At 51.3% G+C, this 21,087-nt stretch overlaps 1 protein-coding gene and 1 long non-coding RNA gene across 2 annotated transcripts in view; both read right to left on the reverse strand.

The window, feature by feature from the left end:
• Positions 1-1,913: 1,913 nt before the first annotated feature.
• CAVIN1 (caveolae associated protein 1) lies at positions 1,914-15,572 on the reverse strand. The gene is made up of 2 exons (XM_061144045.1): positions 14,889-15,572; positions 1,914-4,401 (listed from the first exon to the last, which is right to left on the reverse strand). The coding sequence occupies exons 1-2, from the start codon at positions 15,555-15,557 to the stop codon at positions 3,700-3,702; spliced, it is 1,371 nt and encodes a 456-aa protein (XP_061000028.1). The 5' UTR covers positions 15,558-15,572; the 3' UTR covers positions 1,914-3,699.
• Positions 15,573-16,740: 1,168 nt separating this feature from the next.
• Positions 16,741-21,087, reverse strand: part of LOC133057497 (uncharacterized) — a 28,725-nt gene continuing 24,378 nt past the window's right edge. The window contains exons 5-6 of the long non-coding RNA XR_009693040.1: positions 19,089-19,160; positions 16,741-18,646 (exon numbers count right to left, since the gene is read on the reverse strand). This is a non-coding gene — a long non-coding RNA (uncharacterized LOC133057497). The remainder of the gene's footprint in view (positions 18,647-19,088; positions 19,161-21,087) is intronic.

A 21,087-nucleotide genomic window follows, 5' to 3' on the forward strand; every position in this document is an offset into this window, starting at 1 on the left:
TCGGGAAGATTCCCCCGGAGAAGGGAAAGACTATCCACTCCAGTATTCTTGCCTGGAGAATTCCATGACAGAGGAGCCTGGCAGGCTACATACAGTCCATGGGGTTGCAAAGAGTAGGACGTGACTGAAGGACTAACAACACATAAAGAAGAACTGATTTCATCAATTTGAGATGTCTGGTTTTCTTTAATTAACAATCATCTTCAATGTTCCGACTACCTGGCCTTTGTTGCAAAACTGCTTAATATCCTGGTTCCTCCCTCTTGCCTCTTCAGAGCAGTTTCTCAGTGTTATCTGAGATGCTGTGACCCAGGCTTGAAGCCCTCACAATGTCTGCCAAAGAAAACATAACTCTCAACTTTTAGGTTGTGGTTGTTTTTTTTGGTCAACACAGATAATGTTTGATGGGATCCTTCGAGAGACAATACCTCTAGTTTATTGTCTGATTCTAACCCATGGAAATAGCGCTAATGATGGGTGGGTAAGATGATGACCAGTTGGTGGAAAAGATGCTTTGTGGGAATGGAACCTTGGAATGTCCATCAAATCCTATTGGTAGGAAGCTATTCCATGAAAGCCTCCTCCTCCCTTCGGCTGCAAGCAAAGAAGAAAAGGAATAATTTCTGACTTGAGCAGAGCTTCTGGAGTTGTGGCCACACACTGTGATGTAAAGGAGGAATGTCATGGAATAGGGGCCGGCAGAAAAGTGGCTCTTCAGAGAATTAGGGCTACTTCTAACAAAATGGTGTCCAGAATAGAGCTGGGTAGGGAAGTTACAACAAAGTAATTTGGCTGGTACTGAAAGTGTGGTGGGCCAGTGAGCAGGATGGCTTACAGAAGCAAAGGGGAAAGGACCAGGAAACTTATTGCTTTGAGTAAGAAAAGTAAACAATGGCCTGGTATCCCAGGGCCCTTCCTGGTTTCCCTCAAGCTCATTACTCCACAGCTGGGGTCCTGTCGTCATTCCCTGCTTCTCACAGCTGCACCTCTGCATCCCGCAGGAAGGAGGATCCTGAACGTGCTTCTCCTGGCCGAGGGGAAGTTTCCTGGCTCCCAGGCTCTGAATTTTCATCCTCAGTTTCTTCTGGAGGAATGCCAACTCTTTCTGGGGGACTTGGAACCCAAGACTGCCGTGCTTGCTGCCGGGGTTGGCAGCAGGGAAGTCCAAGGGAAATGGATGGTTCCTGAGGAAGGACTCAGCTTGTTTGGGGTGGTACTACGAGGCCAGGACACAGTCCCAGAAATGACATTGTCTTTATTTGGACACCCTTCCCCAGGTGATTCTGATGCTGGCAGAACTCACATGACTATTTGTTTCCTTTGCTCTAGGAAATCCCTAACTTGTGAGCAAGTAGGGCTGGCTGCTCATGGGGAAGAGAGGGTGTACGGACAATGAAAGAAGTGCCTGTCCCAGGGCTGTAGGGAGAATGAAATATGCTGTGTGGCTATGACAGGCATCTCTAGCATGCACCGGAATCCTTCTATGATATTCAGGCCTCTGACTTTTCCCCTCCCCTAGGCTGCCTCCTGTAGGACGGATTTGGCAGCCTGAATTTGTAAGGGGGCAGAGCTCAGGCTGAGTAGAGTAACTGGGTGGGTCTGGAGGGCTAAGGCTCTGAAGGCAGAGAAGCGGTCTAGACACTACAGGACTACAGACATGGTGAAACTGGAGCCAGGGTGCCTGACTTAGAATCCCAGCTCCACCACTTACCACCTATGGGACGTTAGACAAGTTACTCTGTGTGCATGTCTTCCCATTTCTAAGTGGGATAATAACTCCCCAGTCTCACTTCCCATCCAGGCAAATGCTGCACGTTTAAACTAGCAGCATCTCTCTTTCACTCCCTGGTTCCCTCCTGTTCGCTGGAACTCATCCTATGAAACTGCCTTCGAAGAATACAATCCAACACAGATCCTTTTAGAAAAGCAGGTTTATTGGTCGGGCTGCTCACCAGGACACAGCAACATGAGAGGCTCCCCAGAGCCCACAGGGAACTGTATCTGCCCACAACTCAGGCCCCTTCAGCCCATCAGCACCAAGGAACCTCGTCCCACAATCCCCATCCTACTTCAGCTGATGTGTCTCCAACCATTTGGAAGAGAGAAGGGAACCAAGGGTTGGGGAGCAGGGGGAAGCAAAGCTTTGTGTTGTATAAAAGGTGTGTCCCCAGACTCCCTCCCGCCACCCCTTAAAACAATTAGCTGCAATTTTCTAAAATGCAGAGCAGGGAAGATAAGGCAGAGGATGTGAGGGGAGGAGGGAGCCTTCAGCTCTCCTCTGTGGGCTGTGAGTTGGGGGTGAGGGGGGTGTCCTTGCTTCTGACAAGTCCCCTTTATGGGGGAAGAACAGAGAGACTGAAGTGTCCTGAGAAGAACCTGATCAGAAGTCAGGCCTTTGAACTGGAAGCAGCACCCCTCACCCCAAAGATTCAGGAGAGGAACCCACAAGGCTAAGGAGGTCTTAGCATGTTCTACAGCTTTATGATACCAGCTCTAGGGAAGGATCTTGAGAAGAAACTGCCAGGAGTGAGCCAAGGCTGGGCTGCCCTACACACAGGAATTCCTTACTCTCCTCTCCTCCCCTCCTGCTCTCAATTTGGTGGCCTGGCCTTTAGCATCTGGTCTCTTTCCCATCAGCCTCCCTCCTAACTATAATACCAGCTCTCTGGAGCCTGGTGCTGCCCTCTTCTGGGACCCTAATTTTCTGGGCTATGAGAAATGGGTTGCCCATGGGGGCACCATAACCATCAGAGGTAAGAGGTAAAGCTTACCGCTCTCTTCTTGGATGACAAATTTCTCACACTGCCCTCCCTACTAGTTCTGAAAAATTGTCCTGCCTGCTGTCCTCTGTGAACCCCAATAAGATGGGATCCTTGTCCTGTGTTTCTCCTGCTACTAATGAGCATTCTCTTTTCGCCCATTTCCACCTTCTACTATTTTCCGTTTTCCTTCAGAGCCATAGCCACGTGCTCCTGTGTGCAGATGCATAAACATGAAGTGCCCTCCCTCCCTCCCCCAGCACTTTGCCTAGATCCAGCCTTCCTTACTGGGACCTTTTGTAGACACAGCCTGTGCTAGACCCTCATGTAGGGTCATGGCTTACTCTGCCCTCTCTCCAGCACGGCCCTAGATACTCCCAAAAGCTGCTTTCAAATCCTTCCAGTATGCGGTCTCCCGTGTGGGCAAAGGGCCTCTTCAGGATGCACTCTTCCCTTTCATGGTAATTTTGGCTTTGAAGCCGCCAGAGATCAGAATGAGAAAGAAGAGCTCAGTGAACAGGAATGACAGCAGCCGGGTAAATATGTGTTTGTTGGGGTAGGGGGCGGGGAGAAGGCAGCCTGCCCCAAGCCTGGGCCTAATCACGGAAACGACAGCAATTTCCTCTAGGATTCCCGACTTGGATCCCCAGGATACGAATCATCGCCCTCTGCATTTCCACCCAGCCTATGCCTACAGTGGGGCCGTCCATGGTGCAGGCTGCCTCCCCCTCGTCTTAATAGCTGTAAGACTTGGAGGGGGTGCTCGTTGTGGGGAGGTGTTCTCAATTTAGAAACATCTCAGCCCGTTTGGGGCGGAGAGAGAGAGCGAGGGAGAGAGAGAGAGAATGCGAAAGAGAAAGTTCGTGGAGGGAAAGGAATCGGGGCGGGGGCGGGGAGAGGCGGGGCGGCGCGGCCTTCCGGGCACAGCCCCGCGCCCGGCTCAGTCGCTGTCGCTCTTGTCCACCAGCACGGCGTCCGACTCCTCCGTGATCTCCAGCAGCGTGTGCACGTCGGGGCTGCTCCCGCGCAGCAGATCTGCCGCCTCGCCGCGCTCCGCGCCGCCCTCCTCCTCCTCGGCGCCCACCTCCACCATCTCCGTGGCCTTCAGCACCTCCACCTGGCCCTCGCGGATCTTCTTGACGTGGAACGTGAAGGGCGGCACCTTGTAAACCGCGGTCTTGGAGCGCGCGTAGACCACGTGGTCGGGCGTGAAGGACTTACGCAGCTTGTCTCGCGAGGTCTTGAGCTTCTCGCGGCGCTCGGCGGGGACTAGGCGCGTGCCCAGCTTGTTCATGCGCTTCTCCAGGGTGTGCCGCGTCTTCTCCAGGTTCTCCTTTGTCTTGAGGCGGGTCCGCTCCAGGTTTTCGCGCGTGCGCACTTTGGTCTTCTCCATCTTCTCCTTGGAGAAGGCCTTCTTGAAGTCGTCCACGCGCCGCAGGCCGCTGCGCTTGATGCGCTCGGCGCGCGACTCCTCGATGACTTCCTCCACCTCCACCGCCTCGTCCGACGACAGCTCGAGCGCCGCCGCGTCCTCCTCCGGCCGCTCGCCCTCTGCCAGCTCGTCGCCCTCCTTCTCGGGCAGCGTCTCCGACTCTTTCAGCGACTTGCCTATGCTCACTTTGGCCGGCAGTTTCACTTCATCCTAAAGGGAGATCAGAGGGAACAGATGAGGGTGGGGGAAAAGCGGGAGAGTTGGGCGGGGACTTGGGGGGACGCTGGGCGAACCCGGGGCCGGGCATTGGCACCTGTGATCCTGGCGAGTGCGTGGTACCAGTGAAATCGGCCTGGACTTCTGCGCTGGTATCCCCAGCGCCTGGCACCGAGCTGAACACTTCGTGAACACTCAAATATGTGTTGAATGAATAGTAAGTATACCTGGAGAAGGGCAAGGTAACCCACTCCAGTATTCCTGCCTGGGGAATCGCCACGAACAGAGGAGCCTGGCGGGCTACAGTCCCTGGGGTCGCAAAGAGTCGGACACGACTGAGCGACTAAGCACACATACAGAGCGAAGAGGGAACCGAGCTTCGGATCAGAATCTGGCTTCGTTTTCGCACTTCGGTCAAGTATCTCTGCGGCTCTCCAACCCGCTCCTCGAGCCCCGCAACCACCCAGATTAAACCACGTCTTACCCTTTGCGTCCCAGAGATCACAATAGAACTTTGGAAATGGTCAGAGCGCCCTCTGGTGCACAGAGCCCCACACTGCCCGAGCCAGGCCCAAAAGGCTTTGGGCAGTTTGTTTAGTTTGAGCGGTGAGCTCACAGCCGATCTCAGGCGACCCCAAGTAGGGTAACTTGAAGGCAGGTTTATTTTCAAGGGAGCGCGTTTCCCAGACTTCGTATAATTTCAGAAGAACCAGTATTAGGGAAGGGGAGTTAATGACCTCCCCCCTGTCCCCATACGGTTTGGCTCCACCAATGGTCATTCTCCACCGCTATGTAGAAATTGAGGAAAGAGGAAGAAGCTGGCTGCGAGAACGTGTTTTCTTCCCAACCTGGAGGTTTCTTCTGGTTCTGACATCCCTGCCTTGGAATGGAAAGGAGGGACTGTTTTTCTATTCTTGCTTCACCACCACAACCCGCCCCCAACCCCAAACAGGAGCTCAAGAGCCAGGGGTAGGATGGCGAGATCCTAGATCTCAGAGCCAGTTCTTCTCCTGGGAAGACCCAGCACCAGCACTGTTTTCCATTCCGGGAAGATTTTCCAAGATCCTGACTCTGGACCTACATTTCAGAATCTCAGGATCATCTCTCAGCAGAAGGTGGGGGAGATTGAGCCCAGAAAGGAAAAGAGGACATAACCCAGAATGGGTTTGTTTTTGGCCCAAAAGACAAAACCCAAAAGTCTCTTCGACCCAGACTCTCTTCTTTAGGTACATTGTACAAAGGAATGATAGGGAATAGGTTTTCTGAAGATCGTTTCACAGAATTGTAAGAAAACCCCATCTGAGAAAAATGAGGCAACATAAACTGACCCCTCCTATAAACACACACAAACACGTACACATATGTGTTGACTGTTTGGTATCTCTGCACCACCTGCTATAGAAATTCCTTCCCCAGCCCCCAACCTCTTTCCTCTTCCCTCCCATCTACATCCCCACAGAGTTTCCTGGTTTACATTGAAAACTAGGAACACCTCCTCCCAACTTCCTTCCCTCCCTGTCAATATCATTAGCAGGGACAAAGAGGGAATGCTGGCTTCACCTCTTCTCCCAAACTGGGCACCAGCTCTGCTGGGCACCAAGCCATCTCAGGCTCTCATTACTCAACTACACCTCCCAGCAGGCAAGGTGACCTGGGCTCAGGGCATGCTGGGACTTGTAGTCTCCACCTGCCACAGCTGGCTGGGCCCTGTGGTGGGCATTCTGCAGCATTCTATCCATCCCTCTGCTTCTTATCACTCGCAGAGGCATTGAAGGGGTATTTTCCTCACTCTGAGTGTGGAAGGGTCTCAGCCAGTCTTAGCAGTCCCTCTGATTCCCAGTTGTACACTTTGGGTCTCCTTGTGCAATCACTTCTCCCCACCTGCTACCAGAGTCCTCTCTCTTAAACAACATTTTAGGACTATCATCTAAACTCCCTGTTACTTCTTAATTCACATCCACCCAGAATTCACTGGCAGCCCTAGCATCAAAAACTGTCAGCTCTGATTTCTCCTTCACAGCCTCTTAGTCTAAAAATCCACCCACACCACCAAAGTTAGGAGAACACTTCCTTTCACTAAAGCTCAGGCAATGTGGATGAATTAAGGGAAGGGTTAAGCGTGATGGGTGGGGAAGAGCCAGGAAACAGTCCCTGCTGCTGGAAAACAGATCCACATTGTCTCTGTGCCCCACCCCAGCATCCCTGATTCTCCCCTCTGCTCTGTCCAACCCCTAAAGCCTGAGCTGGCTGGTTTTCCTGGCCTTTGGCTTCTTAGATAAAGCTTGAACTGTGAACAAGGCTGGAGAGAGTTCCAGACTTCTTGTAGCCAATCCCATCTTCCTAGTGCCTGATGAGAGGTCTCAAATACAACATCAGGGAGCAATCCCAGTGAGGGGAGGATTTGGAGTCGTCTCCGCCAGACTAGAATGTGTGTGTGTGTGTGTGTGTGTGTGTGTGTGTATAATATATATATATTATATATATATATGGTGTGTGTGTGTGTGTGTGTGTGTGTATATATATATATATATATATATATCGCCCTCCATTGTGAGGCTTCCTCTAGTGCAATGGCTTACACCAGAGGAACTGCTTTCTTGGTGGAAGGTCAGGGGATAGGGAAGAAACCATTTGACCTAAGTCCGAGATAATATCCAGTGAATTGGCCCTGGAGAGGGTATACCACTATGACTTTAGCTTTTTCCCTCCATTAAGGGATTTTGTCTTTTCTCCCTGTTTCCAAGCCAGGTTTCCCCTATGACTCACAGCTTTGGAGTGCTGTCTTGGGCCCACCCAGTTGGCCTGTTGCTACAACAACCAGCAGCAGAATCCCAAAGCACTTCCCCCAACCCTGGGCATAGAGGCCGGGCACCCCTGTCCCACCCCTACTTCCCTGGCAGAGCTCCTAAGTCATAGGAGGGGCCTCAGGGTGGCAAGAAGGGAGAGCTCTGCTTGTTCTGTTTCTATATTTTTATTAAACAAAATCACCAGTCCCAACAGGCTTGGTTTCCAGAGTTAGCTTTAATGACCAGGTCTGAACAAAAGCATGCACAGCTTCCATTGTCTCCCCCCCACCCCGCCCCCCCGCCAAGCACACACAGCTCCCCAACCCAGGAAAGCACCAGTCTGGGATGAATTTAGAGGAGCCATAAGACAGCTCCCAGCCCCTTCCTCTCCTCTCCCTGACCTCACTATATAAACTTAAGCTCCTCTGCCTTAGGAAGATTTTTATATGATTTAATTGAGCACCTACTGTGTGCCTGGTCCTTGGCCAGGCACTTCACATTTGTCAGGGAGAAGGGGTATGATATGGCTCTGGGGTAGGGACTTTCTTGACTTAGAGCTAGCCAGTTCTGTTCCCAACCACTGCCTGGAATGACCAGAGAAAATACTGGAGAGGTCATTCGGAGACCTGGGATCTGCTCAGAGTGTGTCAGAGGAGGGTGCAGACTAGGGGAGAGATGAGAGATAGGGAAGTGTTAAAAACTCAGGACCTCTACTTTAGGTTGTCAGGACAAGGGCGTGAGAAACACTGAAGGCAGAAGGGACCTTCTTTTCTGCTCTAGCATGACACTCTAGCATGTGGGAGGATGTTGCCCCAAAGTGGGTGGAAATTGGTTCTTGGGTGGGGTGTTGGGGGAGTCCAGGTATATATAGTATATCTATAGTGTTAAAATTTCACAGGGAAGAGGACAATTAGGAAGAAAAATGTCTAAAAGGACTCCTTAGGAGAATGATCATGTGAAAAAAAAATGGGCAAACACTGTGCCATAGGTAGGCCAGATCCAGCAAAAGTGTACCCCCTCCTGGCCTCTCTGAGTTGGCAGCTTTTGGGTGCCCTGCCAAAGGCAGGATCTGGCAAACATAACGGGATCTCTTTGCAAAACATTTTCTGGGGAAAAAAAAAAAAAAAAAAACTGGAAAAAATAAGTGTAAGTGTTTTCCCTAGCTGCAGGGAGGGGCGTGGAGAGGGCACAGAACAGACCCCTGGTCTGGGCCTCATGAGGGCCCTCTGTAAAACGGGCCCTCGAGCCAAACTGGCCTGTCCCTCAGGAGGAGGTGGAAGGGGGAGGGAAGGTCTGTCAGAAGCCTGGGCAGGGTTCAGGATGGAGGGGACGCGTGTATACCTATGGCCGATTCATGTTGAGCTATGGCAAAACATATTGTAAAGTAATTGTCCTCCAATTAAATAAATTAAGAAAAACACAGAGGCATGGATGTTGCAGGCAATCTCATGCGGCAGAAGTGGGTGCAACTCCGGTAAGGTGTCTGGAGCATCTACTATTAAGATGGAAGCCAAGCAGTAGAGGAGCGCCCTTTCCTGTGACCTCCCACCCGATTGCCTGAACATTCCATAATGTGAGTGTTTGCACAGTACCCGTCACCCACTCACAAGGGGCAGTGGCTTAGAAGAGACTGGCCACTCCAGACTGGCCACTGCTAAGCAGTGAGCTGGTGGTGGACTGGATTCATGACATGCCACGCCCACGGCCCCATGTGAGCCAGGAGACCCTAAGCACCCCCACCGGCTGTCGGCTCCTCAGGGGTGGGCAGAGGCCCAGTGGGCTCTGGGTAATAGGGCAGGGTCCTAGGCGTCTGGTCAAAGGGTGGGAGCTCAGGCACTGTCTCAGGCTTCAGGTCAAAAGGCTCAGTCTCAGGCAGAAGATCAAAAGGCACGATCTTGGGTGTGGCCCGGTCTGAGGGTGCATTCAGCTTCTTCTTGGGCTAAGATGAGGAAAAGGGGTTTAAGTGGAGCTTGGGGTGGGTGCGGACGGGTGTGGGAGGAGGAGGCGTTGGTAGGCATGCAGAACTGGGGCTGGTGAGTAGAGGGGAGGGGAGCACACAAATATTAGGATGGAAAGACACCACACTTTCAAGGCTTCATCAAGAGGGCCCTGGAGTGGAAACAGGGGGGACAAACCCAGGCCCGTGAATTAATAAGCACCCCGTCCCATTCTCCCTCTAGAATCTTCCCCAGTCCCATCCTTGGTCTCCTGCCTGCTACCCCGACCCAGCCGTGGTCGTAGAAGGATGCTATGAGGAGTTGGAGTGATGGAGGCAAGAGGCTGCTGGGGGCAGGGAAGTTTTCTAAGAGGCCACTTGTTAGACTCCATCTGAGGAGTCTCCAAGGAGGAAAAGAGAAGGCAAACAACTTCACTGTCTTGAGTCAGAGGCAGCTGATCCCAGTTATTCCCTCAGGCAGGGTGGGCACGGGTGCCGCCCCGGATGAGAGGGCGAGGCATGGAAGAGGGACATCCTGGCTATTTCCCTTTGGCCTAATCCCCACCTCCTGCCTCCCTTCTACCCATCCCCCCCACCCACTCATGGGCTATCAGACACCCAGATGCACAGAGAAATCAGAATCAAAAACCAAGCTAATTTTGGGCATTCCCTAGCAGTCCACTGGTTAGGGCTTCTCGCTTCCACTGAAAGGGGCACAGGTTCGATCCCTGGTTGGGGAATTAAGATCCCGCATGCCGTGTGGCAAGGCCGAGAAAAAAAAAAACAACCAAGCCGTTTTAATGACCCATGAGCCTAGGTCCTGAGGCAAGTGCCCACCTTCCCTGTAGGATTCAGGAAGAAGAGAGGAGTGGCAGGGAGGCTGAAGAGAAAGGAGCCAATGTGGTCTCCTCCTGACCAGAGAGCTCCACTCCGTACACCCTGCACCCCTCCCCTCCACGGCCACTGGGCCAGGTGACCACACATTGCCTCTGCTTCAGCACTATGAGGCTGAGCAGCTATGGCCACCCACCTTAGCCCCTCAGCTAACACTGTACACACACACCCTCACACACACACATTCCCTCATATACACCCTCAACACACATACTCTCACACAGACACACCCTCACACACAAGCCCTCTCACACACACACTGTCACACACCCCCAAACATACCCCCAACACACACACCCTCATACACACACCTTTACACACACTCTCATATGCACACACTCACACACACACCTTCAGGCACACACATCCTCACAAACACACATGCCACCCCCTCCACACACAAATCTGTCCTAGTGCCAGAACTGTGCAGCTATCTCCCTCAGAGAATGAATAAGCCAGGACTGTTCTTGCTTAGGGCTAGCCTCCCCCGACCCCGATTTCTGCTGCATAGCCCAGGAAAAGAAGGAGGAAGCAAGGAGCAGAGAATATAGCAGAAGAAGGGGGTACACCTGGGCCCTTGCCTCAGCTTTGACCCCCAAGTGCTTGAGTAGCAATAGGTAAGTGACTTCCCCTCTTGGGACCTCAGCTTCCTTCACTACAAAATGAAACAGCTGAAGTTGACTATCTCCAAAGCATCTTCCAGCTCAAAAAGTCTACAGTGACAGAATGATGAACTATTCACAATGGTAGTTCAAAATATGGAACAAACCACCACTCATCTTTGTGGTTGGTTGCCTAGCAACAATATTCCTTCTCCCTATCAATTGCCCATCTCAGACTTCACTTTAAAAAAATCAGAGGTAGGAGTATGATTTCCCTTGGCCTTTAGAAATACCTCTAAGAATATGCTCCCTGTTTTGGATCCACTGGTGGATTTTTGGATTCTCTGGTGGTTCAGACAGTAAAGAATCTGCCCACAATGTGGGAGACTCTGGTTCGATCCCTGGGTCAGGAAGATCCCCTGGAGAAGGGAATGGCAACCAACTCCAGTATTCTTGCCTGGAGAATTCAGTGGACAGAAGAGCCTGGCGGGCTACAGTCCATGGGTTTGCAAAGAGTCAGACACAACTGAGCAACTAACACTTGTATCCAGTGACCAGGAAAAACAACCCAAACTTAGCTTTTTGGAGGAAGCGTATGGAAAACACTCTCCACTAGGCCACCAGGGGGTGAGAGGGACCGGAGCCCCAAGTTGGGATGATTTTTAGGACAAAAGTGTGGGGTTCTTGCTGGAACCAGGTAGCCCTGATTTGTTTTGAGTCCAGGGAGGAGCTATAGTCTGGTTTAGGATTTGAGGAGGAGAAGCCAGCAGGCCCTCACGCCAGCCCTGGTGTCCACCCCTTTAATGCTCATGCTCCACATAAGCCCTTAAATGCGTCTGGTCCTGCCCTCAAGCCCTTGGAGCAGGTCTGATGGGTCCAAATGTAGGTCACTAACTGCTTCATCAAAACTACTTCAGAACACGTTTATTTCCATTTTAGCCTCCCTTTCTGGATTCTAAAATAACTCTAATAACATCCAAACTAGGATTGGATACTAAGATTAGGAGAATTGGCTTGGGAGAATTGGCTCCTTAATGAGCACTGTTGCTGCTGCTGTTTGGTCACTGAGCTGTGTCCAACTGTTTGCGACTCTTTGGTCTATTGCCCATATTGCTCCTCTGTCCATGCAAATTTCCAGGCAAGAGTACTAGCTAGCTAGTGAAGTCACTCAGTCATGTCCGACTCTTTGCGACCCCATGGACTGTAGCCTGCCAGGCTCCTCCGTCCATGGGATTTTCCAAGCAAGAATACTGGAGTGGGTTGACATTTCTTTCCTGACCCAGGGATCGAACCGGAGTCTCCTGCTTGGCAGGCGGATTGTTTACTGCTGAGCCATCTGGGAACCCCTCCTTACTGAGCACAGACGCTCCTATTTGCATGGGGCCGTAGTTGGCCTGGTCTTCCTGGCAGTTCTTGGTCCACTGACCCCTCGGCTACTAGGATTCACTTCTCTCCCTCACTGGCTGTTGCCTAGTGAGGTGTTGCCTGACAGGATGGGATGCCAAACTGCTGTTTTTGTTTGGGAGACAAGGAGGGAAATGCCAAAGAAGGACAATAATGACTCAGAAGTGAGTTCAAGGTGAGGGCTCTGATATCCTGTGATGGGAGGGGCTGAATTTCATGTGTGTGTGTGTGGGTGTGGGTGTGGGTGTGGGTGTGTGAAGGGGAGGGATGTCAAATGCAAACTTAACCTGTGAAATCGTTATGCCTAGCAGTTCCCTGAATTTGGGTGGGACCACACAAGGGATTCCCTCTGTTATCCAGCAGGAAAAAGGTGTGGGAAACCAAATGGCCTGATCCCACAGCTGGGGCCTTCCCACCCCTTCACGCTCCCTCCACATCCCCCTTTTGCCACATCATCACCTCCCACCTCTGCAGTGGGGAACACCACATCCCCTCACCAACTGGAAAACTCACATCATCCCAGGGCAGCCTTTCCCCAGATCTCTCTGCCTGGCCACCCAAACATCCAACCCCCTCAGCCCAACTTTATCATAAATGTTGCTGCCCCCAAGCTTCCCTATTAGGTCTGCCAAGGCATGAGGCTATTTTTACCTCATTCTCTTCCCAGGCCTGCAGGCCTCAGGGAGAAGCAGCCTCTGCTTTCCTCCAACAGCTGAGTACCCCTCACCCCCACTTGGAACATCTGCTTTGCAACTCAGGGAAGTTCCGCTGCCTTGGGCCCCACCCCTGTTGCTGGAATTTTTTCCCCCAGAGCTTCACCATGGGTTGGGATCACTTTAGGTATTAGTTATTTCCCCTGTGATTTGGGGGCTCAAGGTCTCGAGCTTGAGTCATTCCTCTACCTCAACCCTCTGTCCCCCACTAGCCTTGATGCAATCAAAGCCACCCTGTGATTAAGACCCCCTCCCCACCGTGGATACACAATACACAGACACATAATCTGTGCCAACTGGCTAGAGGCAGTAACAGACACGCCGTTTGGCTCTGCACAGAAGTCTCTCAGAATCTCCATCTTTGACACTCCAGTCCTGTGGTCTGGGACATTTTGAATGAGAAGGGTCAACCATCCAAGCCCTTCATGGCTCCCCTCTCCCACAACAGGCTCTGGAAAGAAGATAGAGGGGGCCCACTGTCCCAGAGCCCTGCCCTCTTCTCTTTCGTTTGATGCACCCCAGTGCTAGGCAGTTCTCTTAAAAAATCTCACCCACCCCCTCACCCCCCATTCTGCTTCCACGGAGCAGTTAAATTAAGTAGAAACAATTCTGGGCAAATGTTGTCTATCAGTTAGTGCTATATTGGGCAGGGGGGAAGTAAACTGTTTAAAGGTCGAGTACCTCTTGGGAGGAGTTCCTGGGGGGAGGAGAAAGGGGGGAGCAACCTTGCAGCCTCCTCCCAGCACCTTCTTCTCAGATGAGTGCTAGCTCACTTAAATCTACTGCTCCCGAACTTGCTTGTTTCAATCTGCATTTCTCTTAGCTCCACCACACTGACGAAACCAAGGACCTCGCCGCATCCCTGACGGTCACTCAGAACACAGCTAGGGAGGGCCTCTGAGCTGTCAGTTGAAACCACATCTCCGGGACAGAGGCCCTCTCCTTCGGGGGATGTGGGAAATCGGGCCTTCTTTTTTTTTTTTTTTTCTTCACATTCCCTTCGGTGCGGGGAGGGGAGAGAGGGGACATAGACTAACCCCTCGGCCCCCAGGATCTCACCTCCTTGGGGTGGGAACATCAACCAGGACCGAGGGAAGCAGGAAACACGAGGCTGGGCACGTTCCCACCCCGCCCAAGATCACCGAGCCCTCGGCTCAGACCCGGCCTTAATGTAATTTGGGCGGCAGGGTGGAGAAGAGCAGCGATCCTGAGATGCCCTGGTTTACTTGGGGTTAGGATACAAAAACTCCCATTTTTTTCCAGGCGGGAAGAACCGGGAGAGGTGCAAAGGAAGCAACAAGCTGACTGGGCGGAGCCTGCGGCGCGCCAGCCTCCAGCAGCTTGTCCTCCCGCTCCTCGGCCGCCCCCGCAGGCATGCGGGGTGATTCACCGCGCCCAGACCGCCGGGCCAAGGTGGGGGGTGCTGTCCCCTCCCCTCCACCAGCCCCTTCAGGACACCTCACGCCGCGGGCCACCACCCTCGCGCGGCTGCTTCCAACAGGCCGAGGGGTAGGGGCGCGCCGCGGGCTAGGGTGTCCCCAAAGGCCGAAAATGCGGGGAGGCGGGAGAGGATCGCAGCGAGGGGCGGCGTGGGCGGCCGAGGCCGTTGCGGGGTCCGCGGGGGCGTGCTGGCAGGCGCGTCCCTAGCCTGGCGCAGCCCCCGCGATGCGTGCCTGAGCCCTGAATCACCCGCTATATCGGGCGGGCAGCGCCGGAGGCCCCAAACCCGGGCCGCGCCGCCCGTGTCCGCTTACAGCGGGCCCCAGTGGTCGCCAGACACCCCGGCTCTCCCCAAAACTTCCTCCAAGTAGGAAGACTTTTGACAAGCCAGGTTGGGAACGACCTGCGGGACGCAGTGTCCCTGAGTCCAGCCCCCTAACTAGGTTCCGCTACGCGTTGGACACCGGAGGTAGTGTCTGGGTGAGGAGCCGCGGTGTGCACCGCGCGCCCCTCTGAGCGCCCCAGGAGCCCGCCCCCACCCCACCCCACCCCTCCCCACCCCACCCCAGCAGCGCTCGTGGAAAGAGGGCGGATCCCCCGAGCCGGGTCAGGCTGCCGCAAGAGCCGCGCCGCGGGCAGGTTCCCCCACCCTGAGCCCCGGGCGGGGGACGCCGGACCTCTGGGCGCGGTCCGCCCGCCGACTCACCTGGTAGATCATGACTTTAAAGTTGCGGCGCCGCAGCAGCTCGGCCTCGTTGACCTCCAGCTTCTTGATCTGGCCGGCCTGGCGCTCCAGGCTGCCGCGCACGGTCTTCACGTTGACGCTGACCTTGCGCACCTTCTCCAGCAACTTGCTCACGGTGTTGCTCGTGGTGGCGTGCGCCTTGCCCAGCTTGCTCAGCTCACCTTGGATGCTCTGCACGGCTCCCTCCATCTCCGCCTGCCGCTCCTCCAGCTGGGCTTGGGTCAGTTGGATCTGGTCGACGGCGCCGATGATTTTGTCCAGAAGGCTCAGTACCAGCACGCCGTTCACCTGGTCTGATTTGATCAGCTCCTCAGAGCCGGCCCCCGACGGCTCCTCGGCCGCCGGAGCCCCCATGGTGGAGGACCCCTGGTCCCCGGCGTCGGGGTACCCGGAAAGCGGCTGCTCGATGATGTGGAGCTGGGTGTCCTCCATGGCTGCCCGGAGCCGTGCGGGGCCGGCCGGGTGGAGCTGAAGCGGGAGCGGGAGACCGGGAGAAGAGGAAGAGCGAGAGAGAGCGCGGAGGAAACTCGAGCCACGTCCGTGCGCACCGGGATGGTGGCCAGAACTCTGGGGCGGGGGATCGGTGAGTTCCCCGAATCCCAGGCCAAACCCAGGAGTCTCGTCGCCCATTGGCTGGCCCGACCCCAGAAAGGGAGGGACCGGGGCAGAAGGGGAGACCGATGCTGGAGAAGGAGGGGCAGCCCAGGGGGACCCAAGAGCCGAGCGCCCCACCCTTCCTAGGATGGTTGGAATAGTTGGAACGGGAGACCAGGGCCTCCGCTGGCAGTGGAGGCGGCGGGAGCGGGACTGGGGCAGAGGAATGTGCGCTTGGGAAGGGAAGCAGGTCCTGGAGTGTTGCTCTGCTTTTCCCTCCCGCTCTTTTGTCTCACCCCGCAAACCCACCTCCGCCTTTTAAGTTCCAGAGCAGGTCGTCAGGTGGGACAGGATATCCTGAAATTACGTGCAAACTATTGTGTTTGCCGGTGTCCCGTTTTAGAGAGGGAAAGGATCTATGGCTTCCACAGCCTTTTCTAAGGGACCTCTGACTATCCACCCCATCAAGTTACCCAGCAGTGTTCGAAAAAGCTTGAGGGGTCCTTTGCCAAGTGAGGGAAGAACTTACACATTAGAGCCACAGTGGTGGTGAGGGGTCTCCAAGCTCCTCAGATCCCTCTTAGAATTATCCTAACAGAGGAGGGTAAAGATGGGCAATAAAATAGAAACTAGAGGTTTTTGCTCACCTCTCTCTAAAAACCACCTTTCCCCGTGTTTCCGCCTGCCCCAGAGGCCTGGCTGACACCGAGTTGAGTGCAGGACCGGGAGTTCACCCATCTCTCTGGAGCCCAGAGACTATGGCGCTTTACAGAGATATCAGATCCCACCTCCTCACTTGACAGACTGGAAACAGAGGGTCTGGAAAGAGCAAATGACTTGCCAGGAGGTTTGCCAGCAAGTTCACATTAGCTTGGAGCTCAAACCAGGTGTCAGGACCCCTCTCTGGCACTTTCCATCTTAGCAGGCTGTATCTTTCACCAACACAGGGAGGGGCAGATGCTGCCACCCATGTATGCTGCCAGCCTGTCAACCTACAAATATATTTCCCACTATGATGGATACCAAGGAGCAGGCAGTTCTGAACAGGATCAAGAAGTCCAGGAGAGAATGCCCATTCTCCCCAGTTTTACTCTTTAGCACAGCACTGGAGCAGTACCAGCCCCTTTCCCCCAGAAAAGCTGCAAACCTTTTCCCTGGTTAGGAAACCAACCTTGGGTTTCCCCAGCTGGATCGATGATCATCTTGGCAAAAGGTCACTTCTCATCTGGCATGCATTATCATTAGGAAGCGTAAAAAATTGCAAGGCCCTATTAATCCAGTCAGAGAAGCCACCAACCCAGAAAGAAGCTGAGGAACTCACTGTCTGGGATAGCCTGGAATCATCTGGAATAGTCCCAACAGCTATTGAACAAAATATTTCCCCTGACACTTCAATTGCTGTTTCCACAGAAACAAGTGGCTTTCTTGTCTGAGATTCAAGTAGAATGAACTGGTATATAAAATCACATGTATTTATATACTAGAACTGACAGAGTACCTTTTTATTTTAGAATTTGATAAGAAAAATACGTTAATAACAGTTTGAGTTCCTTCCACTGAGGATTGACAAGACTTCTGGAGAGAAAGAAGAGTGACAGTAAGGAAACTAACGGGACCTTCATAAGGTTCTTTCTTTTAGAAAATTGATTAGCTTTCATAGGTGACACATAAGATGCAAATTGCAAATAGTGCACAAAGAAATATAGTGAAAAGAAGTTTTCTTTCTATCCCTATCTGAAGCAAACTTAATTTCTGGTTCAGGGGACAACAATTATTATTTTCTTGTGGAATCTTCTCTAGGAAGTCTTTGCACACCTACAAAAACTGATATATATATATATCAGCACTTTGGTTTTTGTAACTTACTAATGTAAAGGTCCGTCTAGTCAAGGCTATGGTTTTTCCAGTGGTCTTGTATGGATGTGAGAGTTGGACTGTGAAGAAGGCTGAGCGCTGAAGAATTGATGCTTCCGAACTGCGGTGTTGGAGAAGACTCTTGAGAGTCCCTTGGACTGCAAGGAGATCCAACCAGTTCATCCTAAAGGAGATCAGTCCTGGGTGTTCACTGGAAGGACTGATGCTGAAGCTGAAACTCCAATACTTTGGCCACCTCATGTGAAGAGTTGACTCATTGGAAAAGACCCTGATGCTGGGAGGGATTGGGGGCAGAAGGAGAAGGGGACAACGGAGGATGAGATGGCTGGATGGCATCACTGACTCGATGGACATGAGTTTGGATAAGCTCCGGGAGTTGGTGATGGACAGGGAGGCCTGGCGAGCTGTGATTCACGGGGTCACAAAGAGTCCAATGTGCATGTGTGTGGTTAGTCGGTAAATCGTGTCCAATTCCTTGTGACCCCATGTACTGTAGTCCACCAGGCTCCTCTGTCCATGGGATTTTCTAGGCCAGAATATTGGAGTGGGTTGCCATTTCCTTTTCCAGGGGATCTTCCCGACCCAGGAATCGAACTCATTGGCAGGTGGATTCTTTACCACTGAGTCACCTGGGAAGGGTGTACTATACTTATTTAACCAGTTGTCTCTCAGTGGACATATACAGATTACACTGGGGGGTCCTGAAGATAAGTTTTGGGGGTTGATTTGTTTTTGTGGTTGCATGCATAAAAAGAATCAAGTCCATGCCATTTCTGACTCTCCCATCAGGAAGGGATTTCTGGTCTTCAAAAAAGAATGTCCATATTTTTGGATGAATCAAATTATATCCCAGGGATAGTCTAGTGAATATGCTCTGACTCATTTGATGGCTCTTTGAGAATTTCACAGAAAGAGCCCTTTCGCTGCTCGCCTGTGTCCAAGAAGTATTTGCATCAGACAGGATGCTCTCCTGTTCCTCTTGTTACTAAATGTCAGCTAAATCCAACAGAGGGCGTGCTGAGCCTGGGTGCAGCAGTTTTATCAACACCAGCACTCAGAATGGGAGCCAAATAATCCTTCCCAGAGGACTTCAGTCCGTTTCAGTGAAAATAAGCAGTTTCTCTTCATTTGGAATCGCGTCCAGCCTGCCACAGCTTGTATTCAGGGTTGATGCTTTGCATTTTCCATTGCTCACTCTATTTGCTGAAAGGCACACTGTTCCATTGTGTGCTTTCAGCTGGTGAGGCAGTCTGGAAAAGGGATAGAGAGGTGGAAACAAACAACCCTTTGGCCCAGAAAAAGAACACCAGGATGCAAACTGTCAGCAGCTGGATTCTCACAGCTCTCTCTTGTGTTCCTCTATCCATCCATCTGTTCAGCAAAGTGTGACTACTTGCCAGGAGCCAGCTACCGGGCTGGGGACTTCAAAAAAGCCCAGTCCCTCCTGTTGAGAAGCTCATAGGGTAGCAGGGGTGACAGATGAATAAATAGTTTCTGATACAAAGTGGAAGATGCTCCAGGCAGCTCAGGGAAGGTTGTCCCCACTTCCCAGGAAGAGTAGGGAAGGATTTACAGGGTACAGCCTTCCATCCCTGTCCACCCCTGCCCTTTCTGCAGGGACGTGAGGTGGGGGCTGGGGGAGTAGCCAGGCATTCTCTTATCGAGGTTCAGCCTTAAATCTTACCAGCTTACCTTGAGGGAGCACCAATGAAGTGTGAGGGGTGCAGTGTATTCCCTTCCATTTTGGATATGTGCTGGAGAGTCCTAGGGAGACAATGTGTTTCGTTAATAATAAATGATTGGGATGAATGATGTACCTTCACATCAGAGAAACCATCTAGAATGGAAAACCAGTCTTCAGCAGCTGGCTCACAGTCAGCAGTAATGTTTTTCTCCCTAGATTTATAGGCACAATTCTTGCCCCTCTGACGTATATGAAAAAGTGCCTGTAATATTTACATATTTTTCTCTTCTTCAAAAATGCCTGAGACTTCCTTGGTGGTCCAGTGGTTAAGACTTGGCCTTCCAAGGCAAGGGGTGTGGATTTGAGCCCTAGTCAGGGAGCTAAAATCCCACATGCTCGAGGCCAAAATAAAAACATAAAACAGGAGCAATATTGTAACAGATGCAATGACTTTAAAAATGGTCCACATAAAAAAAAAAAATCTTTAAAAAAATCCATTCTTTCTTTTCCTTCAAACTTTAATGTATAGGATAGGTTTCCTGAGCCAGAAAGAAATGAAAATTATTTATTAATTAATTATTATTTATTTTATCCCCTCTACCTTCAGCACGCATGGGTCTCTTAACCTAAAAATAAAAAAACAAACACAGACAAACCAACACTGCAGTCTTAATTGGTTTTACCTCCCTGACCTTACAAGGCTGGGTCTGTACATTTTCTCCTGTTCAGAGTTCGTTGTTTTCTAAAACTGCATATCCCTTACTCCCAATTCAGTCCTTAAATTTCTTCAGTTAATCCAAAAAGGTGGCTTCCTTTCTACTAAAAGAGCACTTAAAAATCACTAATAAACTCCATATTCTACCAATGATCTCTTTTCTAATTTTATTTGAACTCTCCACAACATTTAGCACTAGTGACCAATTTGCCATTAAGACTCTCCCTCTTGACCTTTGTGAAGCTGTATTATTATTATTTTTTTATAATTATACTATTTTATTTATTTATTTTAAAATTTTATTTATTTATTTTTTGGCCATTCTGGGTCTTCATTGCTGCTCAGGCTTTTCCTAGTTATGGCGAGTAGAGGCTACTCTAGTTGTAGCCTCTTGTACAGGCTTCTCATTGCAGTGGCTTCTCTTGTTGTGGAGCACGGGCTCTAGGGCGCGTGAGCTTCAACAATTGTGGTGAATGGGCTTAGTTGCTCTGCAGCATGTGGAATCTTCCCAAACCCAGGATCAAACCTGTGTCCCCTGCATTGGCAGATGGATTCTTAACCACTGGACCACCAGGGAAATCCCTATTGTTTTTATTCACAGTATTTCTTGTCCTGTTTGCTAACTTTTTTTTTTTTCTCTCTCTCATAGTCTTAAAAAAATAGCTTTTAAAACCAATTAAAAAAATAAAAAAACAACAACCCCTAGCTTTATTGAGATATAGCTCACAGACCATGCAATTCACCTACTGAAAGTGTACAGTTTCAATGGTTTTTAGGACATTCACAAACGTGGTAACCATAATCAATTTTAGAGTAGTTTCATCACCACTAAAATAGTGTGTCACTTAAAAAACAAATCCATACTATATAGAAAATAGAAAACTAATGAGACTAATAGAAAACTAATAGCACAAGGAACTCTACTTAATGCACGGTGACCTGAATGTGAAGGAAGTCCAAAAGAGAGGGACATTTGTGTATGTATGGCTGATTCCCTCTGCTGTCTTAATTCTATCACAACATTGTAAAGCAAATATGCTCCAATAAAAATTTTTTAAAATCCAGAGTTAGTAAAGAGAGACTTTATTAGGAAGGATTTTTACAGGGGAGGACAGGGATTACAGCAGTCAGGGGTAGGGAGTCTATTGTAATAAAGAGAATGCCATGACTGTAAGATCAGCAAGTGTCTCGAGAGGTAGAGAGGGGAGTCAATAAGGCTGGAAAGAACCAGGATCAGGGAATGGGCTGGAAAGGTGGCATGATGAGAGAGCGAGCAGAGAATGCTTTTTCCT

This window comes from Dama dama, chromosome 5, assembly GCF_033118175.1.
Source record: "Dama dama isolate Ldn47 chromosome 5, ASM3311817v1, whole genome shotgun sequence".
NCBI lineage: Eukaryota > Metazoa > Chordata > Mammalia > Artiodactyla > Cervidae > Dama > Dama dama.

Bases quoted from the DNA above. Each gene is read 5' to 3' on its own strand.
- CAVIN1 (XM_061144045.1), bottom strand. From the start codon at position 15,557: ATGGGCGACGAGACTCCTGGGTTTGGCCTGGGATTCGGGGAACTCACC. The intron at 4,402-14,888 runs GTGAGTCGGCGG...ATCTCCCTTTAG, and splicing joins TTAAAGTCATGATCTACCAG to GATGAAGTGAAACTGCCGGC.